The sequence below is a fragment of the Crotalus tigris genome, unplaced genomic scaffold (assembly GCF_016545835.1).
Source record: "Crotalus tigris isolate CLP2741 ecotype Arizona unplaced genomic scaffold, ASM1654583v1 scf7180000024391.5723578, whole genome shotgun sequence".
Lineage (NCBI taxonomy): Eukaryota > Metazoa > Chordata > Lepidosauria > Squamata > Viperidae > Crotalus > Crotalus tigris.
The window spans coordinates 1786603-1809003 of NW_024100561.1; the positions used below are offsets into that span (position 1 = coordinate 1786603).

Below are 22401 nucleotides of genomic sequence, written 5' to 3' on the forward strand. Positions count from 1 at the left end.
GTTGTAGATGAATGGTTTTGACTACAACTTGCTAGTCAAGTTGTTATGTGTTACTTTTCCATTGTTGATCAAGAGTTTTTTTCTGGAAGATTACAAACATTTGGGGAAACATAGGAAGGTAACATGAAAATTAAGATTATTTCTGGTTCCATAAAACATTTGAAAAAGAAAGCAGGAAGTTTCAAAATACAAGTGACTTGGACACATCCCATGATTTGGGAAAATATATACAGGTAGTCCAGACATATGATCTTAATTGAGTCCAGAATTACAGTCATAGGTTGTGACTGTCACTAAGCAGGTCACCACAATATTTTTGGTAGTAGTCATTTAAGCAAATCTGCTGGTTGTTAAAATGAACCCATTTTCTTCAATGGGTGGGTTTTTTTTGCTGCAAACCAGAAGTAAACTCTGGAAACTGGCAAAAAATGACACAAATTGCAGTGATGTGACTGCAGGACACTACAAATGGCATAACTGCAAACTGGTTGCCAAGTGATCAATATGTGATGACGTGACCATGGAGGTGTGTAGCTGTCAGAACTTCAGAACTGGCCTGTAAGTACCATAGCTCTGGAGAGCTCTGTTGTAACTTTTCCAGTAGGCCTTATGCAAACAACCATTAAGTGAGGATTACCTGTAATCTAACTTCATAATCTAACTCAGGCATGTCAAACTCGCAACGTCATGTGACATCACGCAACATATTGGAACTTTTGCCCCATTGCCGGCAATGGGGTGGGCACAGTTTTGGCATGGCGCATCTGGCCCACAGGCCAGCAGTTTGACATGCCTGGTCTAACTCAAACCTTATTTTCAAATCCTAAATAAGTTGGGGTTCTTATGTATTAACTTTACAGTATAGAACAATTAAAATAACTCCTGCTGGTGATAAGAAATTTGTGTCAGCAGAGGGAGCTTGTGATCATATAGTGTGAATCTGGATCTGATCCCGGTCATTTTACTACAGTTACTTAATAGCAGTAGCAATAGCTCTTATTATATACCACTTCACAATGCTTTACAGCCCTTTCTAAGCAGTTTACAGCTTCAGTGTATTGCCCCCAACAATCTGGGTCAACCTTGAGCCAGTCAGGATCAAACTACTGAACTGCTGGCAGTTAAGGTGCAGGCTAATCTCCACTTGTTTCTATATTATTATACCTAGCTGCCCAAACAATATTTTTAGCTAAAATACCCCTTTTTTCTTAGTCGGGTCCAGTAATTTACTAAGCAATTTCATTACTTAACAAAATTAGTAATTCCACATTTAATTGTAGAAGTTATGTCTTACCATATTCTCACATTCTGAGTTCAAACAAACCTTTCTAAAGGATGCCGGCTAATTAGCAATAGAAAAGTTTAAAGTAAAGCCTTTCTGTCTCTCTCAATGCTATTCATTTTTCAATTTAACTACAATAGCCCAAATAATTTTTCCCTGGATTGATTTCTGCTAAAGTTGGCTTTTATAATGGAACTGAATTTCCCGTCAGAAAGTTATATGCATTAGAAAATGCAGTCTTTTGGTGTTCTTATTACAGCTCTTAAACTGAAAAAAACACATTAGTTATTTCTATTATTAAAAGTAAACTTTTTTAAATTGGATAACAGATATGCATTTGGTTCTCTTGTTTGTTTTACAACACATTTCACCAAAAAAAAGGCCAAGAACACACTTAATTTCAAATGAGTATCCCACATGTTGAGGTAATTACACTTTATTGCGGGCTTATAGCATCCTGAATTTTGTGACATGTACTTACATTTCAAAAATGCAGTGATGATAGCATTATTGGGGAGGTGTGGGGTGGGGCAGTGGCAGCAATGATGTAATTGTTTTAGCATGACTAATTAAGAATTGCTAGGTGATTTTTCTTTTTCTACTGAGAGAAGTCAGGCTTCCTAGAGCCCATCAGGTGACATAGCTTCATCAAGGAAATTCAGAGCACACTCTGCCAGATACAGTGGGGTGGGCAGAATCCCTTGGGGAATAGGCAATCCAATACATACATTGGCCCCATAGAGGGTTTTTAAAGATGACACCTTGAATTATATCTAAAAACATACATATATTCATATAGACTTTTTTTTTTTTTGCTTTTCAGTATTATTACTATAGGCATGTGTGATCAGGACTCAGTGACTTTCATTTGCAACTTGTTAATGAGAATTGTATGTATGTGCATGTATTTATATGTTTGTCTGTGTATATACACACAAATACATACACACACACACGCCATTGTCTATGCCTTTTCCCTGTATGCATGCTATGTATTAAAATCAAATTCCTCTGCATAGAGCACATAAAGTATGAAAGGAAGATGTGGATCATTCAGTCATGTTGCAGCCCCCAAGCATGTGTTCCCTCCATCTTCTTAAATGTTCAGAAAGGTGCAGCTCTTTTCCCACCACACCGTTATGTATTGAATTTAAACCCTTCCTTACTGACTATACCACACCCAAGGTTTCTTGCAGGGAAACATGATTAAAAAGTAACAATAAAACAATACAATTAAAATGAAGGGAAAGTACAATTCCAACCAATCCGGTTAACTAATAAATAGCAAAAAAGATGGTTTTTCACCATTTCCCCAAACATTGGGAAATTGGGGGGGGGGAGGCAAACACACCTTCCTGGTTAAGATTATTCTTTACCCTTGAGAATACACAGGAGAAGCCCCAAAAGCTTCTGGCAATGGGGGAACCTTCAAAGGGTCTCTTTTGCTGATCTAAGTAACAGGTTCCTGACTTGGGTATAATACTAGTATTAGCTGCTGAACTGATAGATCTATCTCCACTGGTGCAAAACAGCTGTTAGTCAGACAAGCTACAAAATCTAGTTATGTAGGAGAAGGTCTCACCACATCTTATATTTTAAAGCATAAGATTCATTATCTCTATTTTGGAAAAGGGATTCTGAGAAAATGCTTTGAAAATATCTGTTATGTTATAGAATAGATGCTCTTTGCAAAAGCTATCTCAAATCTAAAACTGTACAGTGGTGGAAATGTTTCTGAACACCCCACACTGTCTTTATATTCGAACTGGAGCTGTCTTGTGCTTTCTGCCAAGGAGGAACAAATGACTCTGCCACAAGCAATCAGAATGAACTTTGGAAACACTTTCCCAGGGTTTGTATGAAAAAGCCTCCCTCTGTCTCCTGCCAAGCAATAGTTTAAGGGCCTATCTTCAACAGTCCTGCTCTGGGCAATTAACTAGAAATTTTGCTGTTGACGTTGAGACTGGAGGTTAATTGCCAGCAGGCATGCAGTAGATTGAAGAGAGAAGGTAGCAGATGATGCTGGAAGATTGGCCCTGAGTCTCACTGGGATTGTAAACTTGTGCCTGGAATGAGAAACTTCAGTTGGCAGGTGGGGCTCATAGAAATAGATATCCTTTCAATTCAGAGAAAATGAGCAGTTGAGGAGAAGAGTCCTTGTCAAATGTCTTTCCTGGACTCCTGCTTTTGGTATACAGCTTTTTTTAAAAAATTGGGTGAACATTGGATTCCATGAGCCCCTGCACAGCCTGAGTGCCATAGGCGATGTGTTCTTCCATGCCTCACTAGTCGTGACAGCTTGTTTATTTGTTTAAATTATTAACAGCTGCAGGGTGAATAATTTTCATCTTTTCCTCTTCTGATGAAATCCTGAATCCATGTTGTTTTTAACCTCAGGAAAAAAAGCTGTCACTGGGTATTTCCCAGCCATCTCTTGCAATGATGCTACCTAGATTGTCGTGCCAATCAGAACATTTCAATTTTATTTATGTCCACTCTCCACTACAGAGTGAACCATGGGACTCTTGTTTATTGATTGTAATTTGCAATTCAAATTTTATTTTGGAAGAAGAAGTCTACTTACAAAAGTCTTTTACATATGGAAAAGACTGAATTGGCTGTGCAGATTCTTTCTTTTCTCTAATTTAAAACATTGAATTGACCCTTGTTTCATAGGTTAATTGGCCAAATTTAATGTCATTTAAAAATACAGGTGGAAATCATGTTTAATTATAAGTACTTAATTTAGCCTTGAAAGCGACCGTCTGGAACTGATCTTGCCTACAAAGAATTTTTGGCAGAAGAACTGCAGCATTTTAGTGGTGTTGCAGAATTTTAGGGAAAAAAACAAATGAAGAATGCAACATCCAAAGGATGCAACTTAGAAAAAACCATACATATACATATACATATACACATACACACACACACACATACACACATACACATACATATGTATGTTCATAACTTAAAAAGTGGCCATATAACTGGACTTCTGTGCATTCTGTTTCTTGCCCTGCTTTTTCTTGCACATGACGTTAAACCTACCATCCTGTCTCCCACAGTGACTAAACAAATAGGTCTGATGAATCCTACAAGAACATCAGATCAATAACTCTTCTCCGCTGCGGTTTTCTGGGAAGTGGTATTTAGAGGCTTGCTGTCTCTGAGGCTGATGGGCTAGGATTAGATGCCCAGAATTCCCAGGGGCATGACTAATACTGTATCTTCATTGTGACCCAGAACATGAGTTTATTAAGTCTTTTGAGGGCAATTAAAAGAGTTCTCCTTTCTTTGCTGAGAAGTAGCCTTTTTAGTCTGTAAAAGCAAAAAAAAAAAAAAAAAACCCACCATGGATCTTTTGGCTCTTGAAAAACTATCAAATATGTTATTGGATCAAGGGCCTCCCTTATTTCTTTCTAGATATAAGAAAGTAAGGCTGGTAAACCAGGGGAAAAGAACCTGAAGATTTCATTCATTATCTTTACTCAGATTTTCCAGGTGATGTGAAGATGATGTAAATCACTAACTAAGAGTTTTTAATTATTTTCATTGATTTTCAAAAGAAAATTGGAATTGACTCACATTACGGTAATCAAGTGTAATGCATAAGAACATTTTTCATGGTACATTTGCTCTGGAGGATTTATCTGCGTTCCACAATCTGCAGTGCTGGTTAAAGGTGTTGTATCTCCTCCACTTTACTTGTATGCTTCCATTTTTAGTAATTGTCTGAAGAAGAAAAAGGAGACTAGGAAACTATGCCATTTCCATTACTTTAATGCCTGATTAGCTGCACCGACACACCTTCAGTGAATAGCTAAGGTTAAATCATGATATTCCAGAAACTATTTGTACAGTAATTTTGACAATAAAAGTATCTTGGGCTATGGGGTTGGGTGATTTATTGTCATTATGTACAGCTTAATTAAGTTCTTTGATATGAACTACCTTACCTTCAGATGTAGAGCTTTTGTGTGTGTGTTTGTTACTTGGTTAATATATCACTGTTATATTTCTTTCTTGTGTTTTTTGCAAGTAGCTGCCTCATTTTCATTTTCATATCACTGAATGCGGGGTAGAGTAGCTCTAGAAGATATTTCTGCCATTATTTAACAATGGCAGAAAAATTCTAAAGGAGGAAAGATCAAGGTACATGCGGAAAGAACAAAAAAATAAAATGAGAACAGTTATCTGGGCAACTTCCATTAAGTCACTGCTGGGTTTATAAAAGTTTCAGGAAATAAATTGCAGTCATTTTGTTGGCTAGTTAATGTTTCTTCCCCTCTTCCTTTTTGTTATGGGAGAAAAAAATTGTTCACCACCGACAGAGCTGTCTTGGAGAATATATGTATCTCATGTATTGGAGTATTGAACTGTGACATACAAACAAAGCAGTTCTTTATCTGAGGACATTACAATTATTCCATTGGATGCATGCTACAGTATCTATTAGTCTTGTTCCCATTATACCTGTGGTTTGGTACCACAGTATTTTACTGGCTTGATCAAGAGGGAACTGATTTCAAAGTTGTTCTGTCTCTATTATGCTCCCCCCCCCCCCGTTTCTCTCTCATGGGTTGGAACTAAGTAAAAACAGCTTTTTGACACTTTTCACCATGAGAATCAATCTTCTTTCTCACATGCACATCCAGATACTCATTTTTGTAAGGTGCTAAAAATCTAATCAAATGGGAATGAATGGGTTAGGACAGTGTTTCTCAACCTTGACAATTTTAAGGCATGTGGACTTCAACTCCCAGAATTCCACAGCCAGCAATGCTGGCTGTGGAATTCTGGGAGTTGAAGTCCACATGCCTTAAAATTGTCAAGGTTGAGAAACACTGGGTTAGGAGAAAGCTCTCGCAAAGTTTTTGGTTGCTGGAAGGAAAGGGTCAGTTCTGGTTCATCTGGACTAAGTCAGAACTCCTCCAACCTCCAGCATCATATGTCCAGTTCCTCTACATTTGATGCTACATCTATTGAATAAGCCTCTGAACTGTAGCCTTGACAGGCTATGAAATGGCATGAAGTTGTTGACGATTAATTGTTGAGTGCCTGCTTTTTGGAAGAGCACAGTGGTAAACATCTGTGGGATTCCTATAGATTAACTTGTTAATGTATTCATTTTTACTTTATTTTATATATTTTAGAAGAATTACGTGGCTGCCCTTCTTACATATGAATTCTGAGCAGCTAAGAACAAAAACCAATATTTAAAAATCTCTATAAATCAGGCAAAAACAATTTAAACAATCATAATGCTACGAGCAAATAGCATATAACACTTTCAATGACACAGATCACATCTATAATTTAGTGTTTTTAATTAGCCAGTTGTATTATTGTAAAAGGACTGAAAGGGAATAAGACTGTGAGCCTTAAGAATGCTTAATTACAGTCTGCACTTTCCATCCTTACATGTACTGTACATGTTTTCCTCCTACAACAACTTATTGCTCTTCTTTTGGTAGATCATGCTCAAACGTGTTTCATTATCAGTTCCTCCACCACACTTTTTAAGCAATGTAGAGAGAGAAATGAATGTGCATTGTATATATAAAAGTATATTGCTAGTTACAATTGAAGGTGACTTCTAAGTTTGGAAAAAAATGAGCAGTTCTTTGACTATAACTATGCAACTTTATTTTCTCTAGAATACATTTCTAAATGTACAGTAAAAAGGAAAAAGAACCATCTGAATAATAGTCTCTCTCTCTGTGTGTGTGTGTGTCTGTCTCTGTCTCTGTTTCCAGATAATGGCTCTGGATCAGGAGAAGGAGGTAAGTATTGATTCTTCTGTTCTTTTCTATGAATGCTGAAATCTAGCTTGAAATGTTTGAGCACTGTAGACAAATTGGCAACAATACAAGTTTCTTTTCCTTTGCACAAATTTCCTAGAATCTCATTTTTCTACAATCCCTCACTTTCCTTGGAGAGAATGGCCAAAAGAGAACATTTTTAAATGAGAAATTATGTGCCTGCTTAAAGCACTCTGGTTTAAATTATAGGAGTCAACATATTTTACTTGGGCCTTTTGTATATCTGTCAGAGATGGACTTGAATAGTAGAGAAGATACATATATAGCTCAGGGTTGAACTGTTGGGTTTTTAGTGTTCTCTGAGCTTAGAAAACTCTTCAAGAAACCCAACAGATATGCACATTTGAGTGACTAAGTAAATATATTTATTAATAAGTAAATTCAGTATATGGGCACATGTTAAAAAAAAAATCCAGTTTCTAAACCTGCCAGGAGGCTGAGGGAAGTAAGACTAAGAAAGAGTTGTTCAACTGAGCATTTCAGAATTAGAGATTTAGATAACAAAGTCTGTTAATTTCCATATGTCCTTTGAGTGAAAGTTTTTACTAGAAATTTGATTTATATTTATTATTTTGTTGCTGCCTTGTGATTTATATTTATTATTTTGTTGCTGCCTTGGTGCTTGTTACAGACTACCTAGAGTCCTGTGATAGAAGCAGTATTCAAATGGGTGTAATAAATTAAGTTAAAATAATGTAAGTTAACTTGGTAATGCATTAACTTCAAAATACTATAGACAGAATTTATACTCTATTTATATTCTATTTGGATGATGAATATTTTTTTGGGGGATGGAACATTCAAAGAGAGCCTGAAATTTAATCGAAATTAAATTTTAAATAGCATCCTGTTTCAAATAGCTCTCAGATAGTAGGGATGGAAAATACATTTGTATAAGTCCAGGGAAAATCTTTGCCAGTTGTAGAAAACGTATGTGAAATAGTAGACAGATATTCCAAATTACTAAACCATTATTTCCCAACTGCAGTTCCTTTGCAACCATTCTTCCTGGAGTGAAAAGATACTACTGTATGTATCGTTTCTATGTGATGTTACTTGGAATGCCTAATTTTCCCTTAATCATTTGAAAGCCAAACTTATATTTGGTCAACAATTCCCTACATTCGTCTCTGACATTAAAACTCAGTGAACTCAATGGATTTTGGTTGTCTGAATAAAGTAATCCAGACCAAATGAACAGTTTATGAACAAGGTGTTGAACAAATCTAGCTATATAATTGAAGGATCATAGGACAACAGCAGTATAGATCATCTAGGAGAAAGATGAGGAAGGAGTGTTTTTCATTGTATTTGCTTGGATTACTGTACATAAAATAAAGTAAAATGTCCCTGACCTTTTGCTTTGTTTCTGTTATTTTAATTTAAGGTCAGCTTTTTTTTCTTTTATTGGCGATGCTTTCAGAATGTACATAGTCTAATAACAACACTATAAAAATAGGTGAATTATTTTGAACCTTCCTCAACTGGAGCTTTCTAAATATGTTGGACAACATCACTGTTGCCAAGAAGCTTGTTGGCTAGATATGACAAGGTTAGGGGTCTGGCACATCTGAAAAGCTATGAAAGGCTGAAATGAGTTTTCCAAACAATGTTGGAGGGAAGAGCATTTTTGTGCCAGGCCTAAAAGTTCATTGATTATTCTAGTTTTTGATAATTTGGTGGAAATGTATATAGAGAATGATTCTGCCTACATTATTTATAACATTGAATCATTGGTTAAGGCAAAATGCAGATGTCTGAGTATATCTGAATGAAGCTTAAAACTTTATGCAATTCCTGGGTAAGTTGGTTAAGGACTTCAGCAGAGTTTAATTTCCTTTTATTAAAATAAAAAATTCTGGGGAAGAATCATGTTCATATAAGCTCACAATGAACTTTACATTCTGCTGCCTTTATTCTAATCTATACAAGTAATCTAAGTTATTTTCCTAGCCATGTAGAAGAAGGACGAGAGAAGCAATCCACAGATTTGATCCTGAGTTTTGTTCTCACTAGCAGTCCTTTGAAACTGCTGTGGTGGTGATGAGAAGCATTGTCTGTATAATGATGCCTGGTCCTAATTCTCTTTACTCTTCTTTTTGTTTTGTGCTATGTGAAACAGCAAAATGAGCCTGCTTAAATAGCCCACAGATGAGAAAAAATTAGAATCATAGGTACAGAGGGAGGGCTGTTAAGCTGATCTGGTAATACTAAATAAGAAACAAAGCCAGGTTCACTTTCACTTTAGGCTTACCAGCATAACACATTACATATGAACCAGCCTCCTGCAGAAGCACAGCTTTGTAAAGAATATCAGCATGGCTTCCTTCAAAATGTATTTTCCATTCATCTTATCCTTTTTCCATCTCTTAGAAGACAGCTAAGAAACATATATGATCTGGCCACTAAGATTATTGGAACAAATATCTAGGATGTGGCCTGCACTCCTATTCTGTGTTTCTTAAGTAGAGTAAGGGCTCATTGCCAGAAGTTTAATTCTTTATTCTTTTTATGTGTGCCTATTTACCTAAATAAACTTTAAATTAAATACTTAAGAACTATCCCAGATTTAATTGAGGACAGATGGTAATTGATCAGTCTAGGGCGGCTTTCGAGCTGGTGAAATGATATGCTTGCAGTACAGATAGTCATGTTAATTATTATTAAAATAATTTGTTTTGTGGAGTAATTGATGCTGTCTGAGCTTGCAGATGTTTCATTACCCAACTAGGTGACATCATTAGTGCCAGCAAGTTTGTTTTGCTCCCTATTCATATATCCTGGTTGCCCTGCCAGTTTTGGTAGGGGTGTAGTTTTGTCCCTGATAGTTCTTTGATTAGGATATTCCTTTCTGCTTGATTGTCTGGTGTTGATCTTTGTTTATCTGGGTGTAAGCTGATAGAGAGGATGTGTTCTTGTTTCCTTCTTAGCTTTTTTATTGTCTCTCTTGAATAGTTTATAAATGTGGTTTATCTTTGTGTTCTTGTTTCCTTCTTAGCTTTTTTATTGTCTCTCTTGAATAGTTTATAAATGTGGTTTATCGTTATCGATGGCTGATTTGTTGCCATCAGTTCCAAGAATTCCCTTGTATTTTTGGATTTAGCTTGGATTTAGATTTAGGACAAATATACCAACCAGCCAGAGGAATATCCATGGTATCAACACTCTCAGGACTAATAGCAGACCATAAGGCAATGCCTAGAAAATACAGCATTCTCACACATAACTATGTGTGTATGGATCTAGCATGTAAATGACACCTTTGTTGTACTGGTAATAAAGGAACAATAGAGAAGACACATGAAACCATCAACAACACCTTCAGAAGGGAAGAAGAAAACAACAACACACTACCAATCAGCAAAGGAAACAATGGCAACTTAGAAATGCATCAAAAAAACCAACTCACACTAACCAAGTATTCCATTCCTAAAGTAACAATACAACCTCCCTCAATTTGTAAGAACATTATTTAGATGAGTACAAACCCACTGTAGTACCCCAGAATCCTGAAAAAGAAAACAGCCTATTTATTTATTAAATTTATATGCTGCCCATTTTCCCAACAAGGTGATGAGGTGGCTTATAATCCATAAAAAAATAAATAGAAAAAGAATTGAAAATTTAAAAACTGCAAAGAACTAGAACCAAGGAGATGGATGGAGAGGCTCATACACCAGCTTCCAACAAAATGAATATCCATACATCTTTATCAAAAAGTACCTGACACTTAACCCTTTACAACATAACCAAAGCAAGCTATGAAAAGGATAACATTACCATACATCAAAAATATTTCAGAAACAACCAACATACTATTACAAGCACACTGCATCATCATAGCACACAAGCCAACTAAAGACCTTCAAAACATCTTGGTAAACCAAAAGATCCAGACTCCAGGGAGTCATCTAAACATTACAGTATAAAGACTGTAATAGTCACTGTGTAGGACCGACAACAGAAGAGTAGTAGAGCGTATCCCTGAACACCAACTTGCAGTCAGAAGATATGATGAAAACTCCTTAATCTCATAATACATGGACAGATCAGTCATCAGTAGACACATGGAGATAACATTTAAACAACATTCTAAACAGACAATTAAAAAGCTCAGAAGGAAACAAAAAGACCAGAACACATTGATCTAGCAGCTTATATTCAGATAAGCAAGGAAACAATCGAGCAGCATACCCTCATTGAGGAACTACTATCCCACGCCCCCATCAATACTAGTAGGGCAAACGCTGGTAATGTTACCTAGTTGGGTAATGAAACATTTGCAAGCACACAACCAAATTCAGAGAGTGCCAAGAGCTGCACAGTTCAACCCTGAGCTACATGTATTCTCTTCTATTGGATAATTTGTTTTGGATTCCTTATTTCTAAAATCCAGTCACCGAAGTATTGTCGAGAGGCTGTGGCAGATTGCTTTTACTGATTAATAAATTGATAAACGTCATGTCCTATACAGCTGAATGCCATCTGTCACACTTTACAAAACAATTATTAAAAGATTAGATTTACATAATTCTGTGAATATATACGGTATAGTGAAATATAGAAAGAAATTTTAAAATTTGAAAAGGTACATTTTGAAGTGATTTTCTAATTAGAAATAGAATGTTGTGATCCTCTCAAGTGAAATGTTGTACAATCTATTAGGAATTGCTATAGCATAAGTCTTGTTGTCCATGGGGTCGCGATGGGTTGGACACATCTTCGCAATCAACAACAACAACAAAGTCTTGAAAGTTTGGATTAAAACCAAAAACGTCAGTTCAGATTTTGCCATTGCTATTCAACATAATTCACTTACTAGTCCCCACCCAGGGGGAACTACTGTTTTTTTTTTTATATCCCATGCTATAAGGATTACTAGAATAAATAAATGAATGATTAAACACACACACACACACAAACACACACACACACACACAGAGAGAGAGAGAGAGAGAGAGAGAGAGAGGAACAAAATATAATATTTATTAATAGTGTCTGTGGGCATTGAAAACAGTTCTTTATCATCTTGCCTATAGCTTCTTTTTATGAAGATGGCTTTCATGCCTCTTCTAAACTTTCTTCAGACCGAAAATCAAAATATTCTTCAGCCAATCCTCATAGGACATTACTTCAAATTCCTGTGTCTTCTTTCTGGCCATTCTCTGAATCCCTCTAACATATTAATAACTTTTTATAAAGGCAATGCTCAGAACGGTGAGCTGTGATTGACTAAAGTGTTGAATAAAAAAAGGAATATACTGATTTCGTATATCTTTAATGCAGTGTTTCTAAGGTAGCTTACAACTATTTTAACTCTCCTAGAAATTGTCCCATCTTTTTTTTCAGCTTGTTGTCAGTGGCCACATTCAAGCTGTTCTCAGATGTTTTCTTTCCCAACCACATTTTCCCCATGTTGTACTGTATATGTGCCCTACATTTTTCTCTCCCTAAATATAATCTCAATATGCATTGTTATTCTTAGTTCAGTTTTCAAAGTTGTTCAGATCAACTACGTTCTCTTTCAGTTACCTGAGTTTTTGCTAGACCTCCCACTTTGCATAATTTACAAATTGATATGCAATCCATTAATCCCATAATCCAGGTTGTTAATAAATTTGGCTCCAAGACTGATTCTTATAGGATGATCATGTGACTGCTCTCTAACTTGATATAGAGCCATTCATGCTGAATGCAATTAATTCTGGATGCAGTTTCCAGCCAGCTGTTGAACCACCTTACTATATTGTTATCCAAATCAGCAGCTTGTTAATGAGAACGTCATGTGAATCTTTGTCAACAACTCTGCAGAAATCAAGGTAGATTATATACATAGTATTTCCCCTGTCCACTAGGATAGTGACTTTATCTGAGGAGGAAACAAAATTTGTCACATATGATTTATTTTTGACAAAACCATGGTGGGTCTTAGCAATCACAGCATTAACTTACAGATGATTACAAATAGGCTATTTTATTATAATTTTGTGGATTCACATCTTTGCCTCAGATAACATGCAAAATATCGCTGGTTTTCCCATTAAAGTATTTTTTTAACTTTTATGTTCATATGTTATATACTACTAAACATAGAACATAAGGCTGGAAGGGACCTTAGAGGTCTTCTAGTCCAAGCCAAACATATATTGATGTTGTATTATAAATTCCTGATGAAATGAATCAGAGGCAAATTTATCATGAATTTTTTCTTGCCGACATATGTTTTCAAGTTTAGCAAGCTTGTTAAACAAAACAAAGCCAAAAAACAAAAACAAGTTAAACAAAACAAGCCAAAACAAACCTTCTTGATGAAGTCTTATGAATAATGGCATAGGGAAAAAACAGAACAATAATCCATTTTTACATTCTTATTCATATTGTGATAATGTCTAATATAATTTTATTATAGCCACTGTTGTGTCACAATAGCTTAAAGCATACTTGTTATGTGTACATTTAAGTGCATCACCCAGTTTAATGGAAAGAAGTTGAACACAGAGCTCTCCCAATGAAACCAGTGACATTTAAAATAATTTAACTTCAGCTCAGTTATCTACTATATTATTATTACTAGCATAAGAAACTAACTTAAAGGGTATGGGATTTGTATAATTCTAAAAAAAAGGGGGGAGGTTGGCTGTTATTTCAAGGTAATAACCTGACATTCACTATATGTCTAGGGCTAGGCATTTCAGCTGTAGTGGATACACTTCAGTAAAACTTTTTACAGCCATACATCCTTAGGCCCTTTATGTTTTTATGAATTGTTGTTCTAGACATTTAGATTCTGTCAAGAACATAGATTATACAGCATGCATATTTTCTATCACATACAGTGAATTATGAATAGGACTTTTTAAAGATTTTTTTTTATCCCACCTTCAATACTTTACAAGTAATTCAAGGTAGCGAACTTACATAATACTTCTTCCTTCTCCTTTTCCCCACAACAAGCACTCTGACAGGTGGGTTGGACTGAGAGAGACCGACAGGACCAAAGTTGGCTTTCATGCCTAAAGTGGGACTAGAATTTGTTAGAATGATGAGAAATAAGTAATAGAAGTAGGGCGACTAATGTTATTTAATCTGTGTCAGAAGTCTCCAACCTTTTGGGCTACAGGGACTGGTTCCGTGGAGAGAGGTTTTTTCGCAGACCGGAGAGTGTGTGGTTTTGTGTGCTGCCTGCATCCCCCGGATGGGGCTTTGCTTGTTTGTGTGGACTGGTTGTTGGCATGCCGCAGCTTGTGCCTTTGGGGACAAGCTGCGTTGGGGGCCCCTGATCTATGTCTTTAGAGAAGTATAATATGAAAAATATTTTACACTCTTTTAGAAATCTTTATTAGATAATACACTGTTATGTGGCTTTGTTTTAGACTATGAAGGATCTGCAACAGACGTTCATAGAAAACATTCCAAATGTGGAGTTTGCAAGTACAGAGCTGAGTGTGATGAAGATGCAGAAAATGTTGGGTAAGTAACTTTCCCCAAAGGCACAAGCTACCTTCTCCCAGTAGTTAAGATGGTCACTGATATGAACTGGTCCTAGCTTTTGTTAACACAGCGCCTTCTTTTGAAGAATTAGCCTATTTTGAGCTCTGAAAAGCAGTATATTTCCAGTTTAATAGCAACAACTGTAAGAATGTATTATCTGATGTATTTCTTGATGAAGAAATACATTACTGACAGCTCACATTATAAAAAAAATAAGCTCATTTTTAAATAATTGAATAATGAAATCAGGAAAAAGGGTTAGACTTACAATTACCTAGTACAGAATAGCATTGTATTCACATGCAACCTTTCTAAGTGTATCTATTTGCAAAAATAGAAATGGTTCTCATCTGTTGCTTTGAAGCTGAAAGCTGAAAGGGATAGTATTCCTTATGTCATCTGCTAAATGAATTATCCATTTTCCTGGGATAAAATCACAAGTGAAATCTGGATTAAGGATGCTTCACAGTAGCTGTCTCTTCTGTCACAAACTTGGTGTTAATGGTGGTGGTTATGACAAATTATTCGCTCAGTTCAAATGTTATGGATTTATGCATTAATATGTTCCTTGATTAATTGACCAACCATATGGCCTAGATCTTGATATAGTAACATAGCCCTTCGCAGGGTTCTCATTCTGGAAATAAAGGATGGAATTTGATCTTTGTAACAACTACTTCTTGAAAGTCCTTGTGCCTCCAGAAAGGTTTTTCTGGAAATTTCAGACTATCTGGAGCAGCCTGAAGGAGGAAAAAGGAATTAGTAGTGATTGGCTATGCTCACTACTTCTACCAATCATGAGCAACTGTAATCTCTTGGATATCTCTGTGAACAGAATAATTTATGGAGTGGCCAGCATATATACCCATATATACACGCACACACACACATTCATGCACATGCATATACAAAAACACAGTTCTGCATATCCATGGGTGTATAGATGTTGAAGAAGTGAAATTTAAAGGTAACAGCTTGCTGTGCCCAATGATTGTTCTTTTTTTAAAAAAACAAACAAACACCAAATTGATAAAAAGCATATAAATGCTCTGAGAGTTAAAGGATCAAGAATTTTTTTCCAATTGTCTGCCTATCATTACAGAACATCGGTTTTCCAAAATCTGTTGAAGCATTCAGCCATTATGAGGGAGTCATCTCAAGCAGCATTGTGGGAAGTATTATTCATACTAACTGGTGCAAACTTGCATTTTTCATTCCTTGCAGTAGGCTGCAATTAGACTGTCAGCTATACCAGAACTCATTACATTCAGCACAGAGATACAAACAATCACACTTATTATCATTTCCCTCCTTTCCTTTAACTTCTGTTGAGCTTATTAAGGCAAAGAGGTGACTTTTGAGCAGGTGGTTGTCATGAGCTGCACAGCACAGTTGGAAAATTAACATTTGGATAGATTCAGATGAGTACAGTGTGTGACATTACTGCATATAAATATGTGAGCGAATTACATGGAGAAAATATCACTAAAATATCATTTCTTCCTTGGTTTCTATTTCTGGTATAAATAAACAATAGATATGTAGCTTCTAGGAGAAACGAATGAGGTTATATAAAACATTTCCAAATACGCCGAAGTCTTATAGGTTGCATAAACCCTCTCAAGTTACAATATCTTAATGCACATCTCTTAACAGCAAATCTTCTGCTTGGCATAAATCACTATGTTGAGTGATGCTGAGAATCTGATCAGAGGGAGAGAGAACTAGCTTTAAAAGGGGCACAAATAGTTAGTTCTTGCACTGGTTACTTCATCAGGAAGAAAAAGACGCTGATAATTTTAGCTCCCTGTCATATCCACACAACAACACCCTTTCCATACAACTACACAGTTACAGCACTCTCGACAGCAGTTGAGCACACAAAGTGGGACAAATTATATCTTGGATTCATTGACTACCTGCCCCTCAACATTTCGCATGTAAGGAATGAATTCGAGACAAATATTGCCTACAATGAATATGGTTTATTGGTCTGGTATCTATGGTTTGGCTGGTTGCTTCAGGTAAAGAAATATTTTCCTGGCTCTAATTCAGTTTTTCACTTAGTTTATGGACTCAGACAAAGTTTGCAGTAGAGAAGCTATTGGTGGATGGTAGTGAAAGTGCTCCATAAACTTTCTTCACCTTGATTTTTAGCCCTCCATTTAGAATTCACACTTGGGTCTGCAACCTAGTATCAGTATATATTTGGAGTAAAAGATTCCTTACCTTTATAAAGTATTTAATTTCAAATTCTAAGAACTGAGAAAACAGACTAAATATGAAACTTCAACGATCAGATCTCCCTTCTTCCCCCCCATTTTTATCCAGAGTTTTCTCCCCCCCCCCGCCACAATACCTATTTCTTCTCTTTCTTACTTCTTTGGATGGACCATCTACCCTCTATCTAGGATTAGTAAGATGTGGAATGACAGCTAAAATCTTCATAGATAGCTCTTTTTATTTCCATATTATAACAAGATAGCTGAACCTATTATAACTAGAAACACTACAGGTAATCCTCAATTTTTAAGCACAATTGAGTCCAAAATTTATGATGCTAAGCGAGACATTTGTTAAGTGGGTTTTGCCCCATTTTATGACCTTTTGTGCCATAGTTGTTAATCATTGCAGTTGTTAGTAACATGGTTGTTAAGTGAATCTAGCTTCCCCATTGCTTGTCAGAAGATCACAAAAGGTGATCACATAACCCCGGGACACTGCGACTGTTATAAATATGAGTCAGTTGCCAAGCATTTGAATCTTGATCCCATAACTGAGGGGATGCTGCAATGGTTGTCAGTGTGGAAAACAGTCTTAAGCCACTTTTTTCAGTGCTGTTGTAACTTTGAACGGTCATTAAATGAACTGGCAAGAGCTAGATCCTTGGCTCCTCACTTTACATCATATTTCTTTCAAATGTCTGAAAGCTGCAGTGTACTCCTTGCTTTCCCTCAAGAAAAAGGTGATTTGAGGGACAAGCCTTGCCACCAGAATCAGAAGTGACTGCAGTATTAAGGGCAGGGCTTTTAAATGTGAATAAAATGTGAGCAGAGATGCTGCCATTGTCCATGCAGATTAAGGAACAAGTTACTTGACAAGTACTTTCCTGTTGCTCCATTTACACATGCTATTTCCACGTGCACATAAAATTTGTCAGTTATATTTGGTTTGTTATTTTCCAGGTGCAAGGAGGATTTGTTAAACGTATTTATCTTCCTGATCCTGTAATAATGTTAATTACTGTACCTGATTTTTTTTTATTGCTGAACTAAATAGTTTTGGATAGAGATTTGCAGAAACGTTACTATAACATAAGGCCTACTGAGATTTGCTTTCCTTTTTGCATCTATATTTCAAAAGCCAGCTGTGTCAAGAATAATTTGATTCATCTTTTCAAATGTGGCTTTTTAAAAACAATTCTTTAAGAAACTTTAAGAAATGGCATCGTCTTTTCCTAGTACAAGAACAAGTGAACATGCAATATTAATTTATGATGTGCTTTGTGCATGCTTTGCACATTTTTAAATGGAACATTGAGTTGTCAACCCCAAAATATTCCAGAACTAAAAAATATAACGTCTGATCAGATCCGCAATTCTAGGATTTGGTTATTTCAAGACAGGGTATACAGTATGTATTCTTGCTGACACAGAAGCAGATATCATAGGCTACTTTGTCCTTGGTGTTCCCAGATGACAGCACCTCATGACTCCTAGCACTGTCGTGTGTTATACTAAGGATAGTTTCAAAAGACCTGTGTAATATGTGGATCTGTCTGTGGGATAAATATAAAACTGCTACTGTATTTGTTTCAATTAAGTTTGGGATGGAATGGGAGAACTCACCATGGCCAACTTGCTGCAGTCAACTCACCTCTGTCAATTCGCCCTGGCCAACTCACCATGGGATAACTTGCCTTGGGACAATTCAACAATTTTATTTAATTATTTGAAATAATTAAAAATTATTTTAATTTTTGCCATTCACATTTCACTTTGTCCCTCCTTTTGCATCCTTTATTTAGTGATTCTATTCCATTAGTTCTTTGATATTATGTAACATTTGTCCCATGGCAAATTGTCCTGAGTTGGCCGTGGCACGTTGTCCTAGACCCTGTTTGGGAAGCAAGTAAGACTCAGTCTCATGAATGGCTTGGTCAAGTCTTCATTTATCTTCTCACTTTTTACAGCTGTTTTTGCTTTGCACCTTTGTGAATTGATCTTTCTACAGAGACTAGGTATAATGAATAGGCTGGGAATGTATACATTACTGTCAATGTGTGAAATTAGGTTTTTTTATAAAATGCCTAGGAAATCTATACATGCCAAAAATGGGACATCAATGCATGGAACGCTTAATATTTCACACATTTCTTAGGCATGCAGTGCCAAAAGGCAGACCAGCAAAGTATAAAATACTTCCACTAAAATGCCATTCTACCCTTCCTTGTTGCAACAATAGGTCAGTACTAATCTCTCTCTCTCTCTCTCTCTCTCTCTCTCTCTCTCTCTCCCTCCCTCCCTCTCTCTCATTCTATTTTCATTTCTTCTTTCATTGTCAATTACTTTAAATAAAGGGTTAAGGTTATCTCTCTTTTCAGACTTTGCTTAAATAGTTCTTGTCATTCTGCATATTGTTTAGGTATTATATACAATTAGAGATGATGGAAAATATTTGTAGCTCAGGTGGCAGATGTTGGTGATGGTTTGTTCTCCGAGCTTCTTCACCCGAAGTTCCACTAAAGATATTACCTAGCCAGGTGACGAACTGTTCAGAAGCCAAACAGCAAACTCAGATAACAAACCACCACCAACATATTATATATAATGCATAGAGAAAGTATATAGCATATTAAAATAACACAGATATTTCATACTTTGTCTAAAAACATCACACATTTCCTAGGCATTCTATACAATGCCAGCTTTTTACATATTGCCGGTAACATATATTTGCTGAATAGTCAGTAATGGTGCCTAACTAGTTAATGCCCTAAAGCTTCTTCAATAACCTTGTTGGCACCTCATGCTGAACCAGAAACAAGTAAGGCTCACTGTAGTTTGACGTTATATTTGAATCTGTCTACAGAATTCCAGGCATCTTTTAGCCAGCTCCTCTCTGCCTCAGCAAAATCTATCTCGGGAAGGTTGTTGAGTTGGATATTGTCTTGTACTCCTGGAATGTAAAAGCAGGTTGCACAGATCACAAAGAAATCCACATATTGTTCAAGGGAAATATTTGTCAAAGCAGATTGTGTTCTATGAAGGTCCAAGTGATGAGCATTACTGCATCCTTTTTTGTTTGCCCCTCTCTGAGTGGGCATTTGAGCAAATTATGCCACTCTGCTTAGGGACCTGTTGTTTCCAATTACCCTTCAGTGACAGTGACAGGGTTGAATGGCACAGCTGGAAGCTGGTGACTGGACGTATCCATGGCAACCCTTGGGATGGAACATCACCTCTTTCCAGGCAGCTTTGGTTGCTTACTGAGAAAAAGAAACCAATATTTCATCACAAGCTGATTTGTTTTTAAAATAGCTAACTGTAGAACTTTACACTGCTGCTGGACAAAGATTTTAGTTATTGTGGGGGGAAAATGCCCTAGTCAAATGTATTGCCCCACTCCCATGCTCACTAAGTCCTAGGTGGAATGCTCTTTAACTTCATCTGCATTATTGTAGGTAATTTCCAGAGTAATTTGCACCCAGCACCCTCCAGTCAGTCTCTGTGCCTCAATCAGAGCAGCAATATACAGTATTCAGTACAGCTTACAGGTCAGCACCACTCCGTTCAGTTTTTTTTAATGCATAAGGGAATCAATCAATCAATTAATCAATCAGTCAAAGGCATAGAACTTTCAAGAGCCACTTGGAAACACTTAGCATGGACATTCTCAAAACCTTTGGATGATCTAGTTTTAATCCTTTAACAGCAGAATAAAGATGAAAATAGGACACCAGGTCATCTCTTCTCTATTCTGTATCATTAAACAGTTTGGTGGATGTGGATAATGTATCCAACAAGTCCCTCATACCTACAAATAGCAAATGAGAGAAAGTGACTGAAATTGCTGAAAACATTGGGTGTGCACATTTCCTTAAACATTCATTATAAAATCTGGTAATTTACAACATATTCCCTCATAGGGAATACTAAAATATGTAGCATTTCAATAATTTTGATGGTGTTATATGCACATTCTATTTAAAGCTGACAAACTGATCCGGTATTCTACATTTGAGACTAAAAAAGATGCTAAACTGTAAAAAGGTGTCAAAATTATTTCATTTTCTGGCACATCTTTAATTTTCATAATGTATGAAAAATGGAAGCAAAAGTAGGAATCAAAAGTATAAACAGAGAGATTCAAAAGTTTAAGATCTGTAAAGTGTAATACGAGTATTACAACTGGTAGATGAAGTATATTTACATACACACCTATTTTGATTTCAAATTCATATGTATTCATAAAAACCCATTTTGGCCCAAAACAATTGTATTATTAGAAATTAATAGTTGAGTAATTGTTGAATGACATAAATACAACTTGCAGTAAAGGAAAGTTTAAGAGAATAGAATGGCTGCGCTGAAAAGACCTGTTTTTAACTTGATTTGAAACCTCTGCCATTTCACCTAGGATACTTATTTACATAAGCAAATTATCAGTTGATAATAGCAATAACCGTATATTGAATAAGAACTAGCTGAATTTATGCTTTGTACTCATTTTAAAGTTTATGCTTTATATCTTTCTCTCTAATGATATTGTGGTGCAAACATCCCAACTCATTATTTCTTTTCTCTTATGGCTTTTTTCTGCACTAGTTAAGCTATAAATTCACTGAGAGTAGAAATGACTTTTAAGGTATATTAGAGCAGCATTCACCCAGACAAATGCATTCTAAACTGATCATTCGACTGGAGATATCCAACTGGCAGCCTACTAGCTGTACAAGTCCCTAAGCAATTATCCAACCTCTTTACTGTGGCTGACCTAAAATGTTGTCAAGTTATATTAAAATAGCCTAAGGACTGCACATTCTAATGCTACATCTCCTGCTTGAGTTGTGCATGTCTGTCTGTCTCTCTCTCTCTCTCTCCCTCCCTCTCTCTGTGTGTGTGCGTGTGTCTGTGTGTATATAATCCCAAAATGAGTTGTACAAGACTACAGACCTCTCTATAGAGATGTTGCATGTAAAAGTTCTCTGTAGCAAGTAAAATGAAACATTGCTGCTGAAAATACCACTATCAGTTTAAATAAATACAAGAACAAATCATCCAGGTTGCATAATCTTCTTTCAAGGCTTCATAATCAACTCTGTGTGGGAAGGATTTTGAAATTAATTAATTAAAATCAATTTTAAAATATTAATTAATTGATTGATTAAAAGGAAATTAATGGAGTTAGTTACATTAATTAAAGGAATTAATATGTCATTGTTACTAGAGACTCCTTTTTTCTGGCAGTATGACTTTAAAATACAAATAACACAATACTGACTTTGTCTTGATTTATAGGAAGAAACATAATTGAATTCTATTTTATCCTTTTCAGTGTTTTGCAGCAAAGCCAATATCTGACATACTGTACAACATTTAGAGAAATATTTTGCTGTGGAAGTGGAGATGGCCAAAGATTTAGAGTCTAAGGCATATCTTCAAAATTGCACACACATTACAAAAAGGAATACAGGAATAGACTGAAGTGATTATGTTAATAAATCAGTGGAGCTTTAACTGGTTTTCACTAAACTTTCACACTGATTTCAATGCAATCAAAATATTATTAACAATGTGGATTCAA

The 22401-nt window shown here is 36.0% G+C and overlaps 1 protein-coding gene across 1 annotated transcript in view; it reads left to right on the forward strand.

The window, feature by feature from the left end:
* Window positions 1-22401, forward strand: part of TMEFF1 (transmembrane protein with EGF like and two follistatin like domains 1) — a 102560-nt gene that overhangs the window by 62727 nt on the left and 17432 nt on the right. Inside the window, exons 4-5 of the mRNA XM_039329271.1 lie at window positions 7039-7065; window positions 14478-14574. Of these exons, the coding sequence (XP_039185205.1) occupies window positions 7039-7065; window positions 14478-14574 (124 nt within the window). The remainder of the gene's footprint in view (window positions 1-7038; window positions 7066-14477; window positions 14575-22401) is intronic.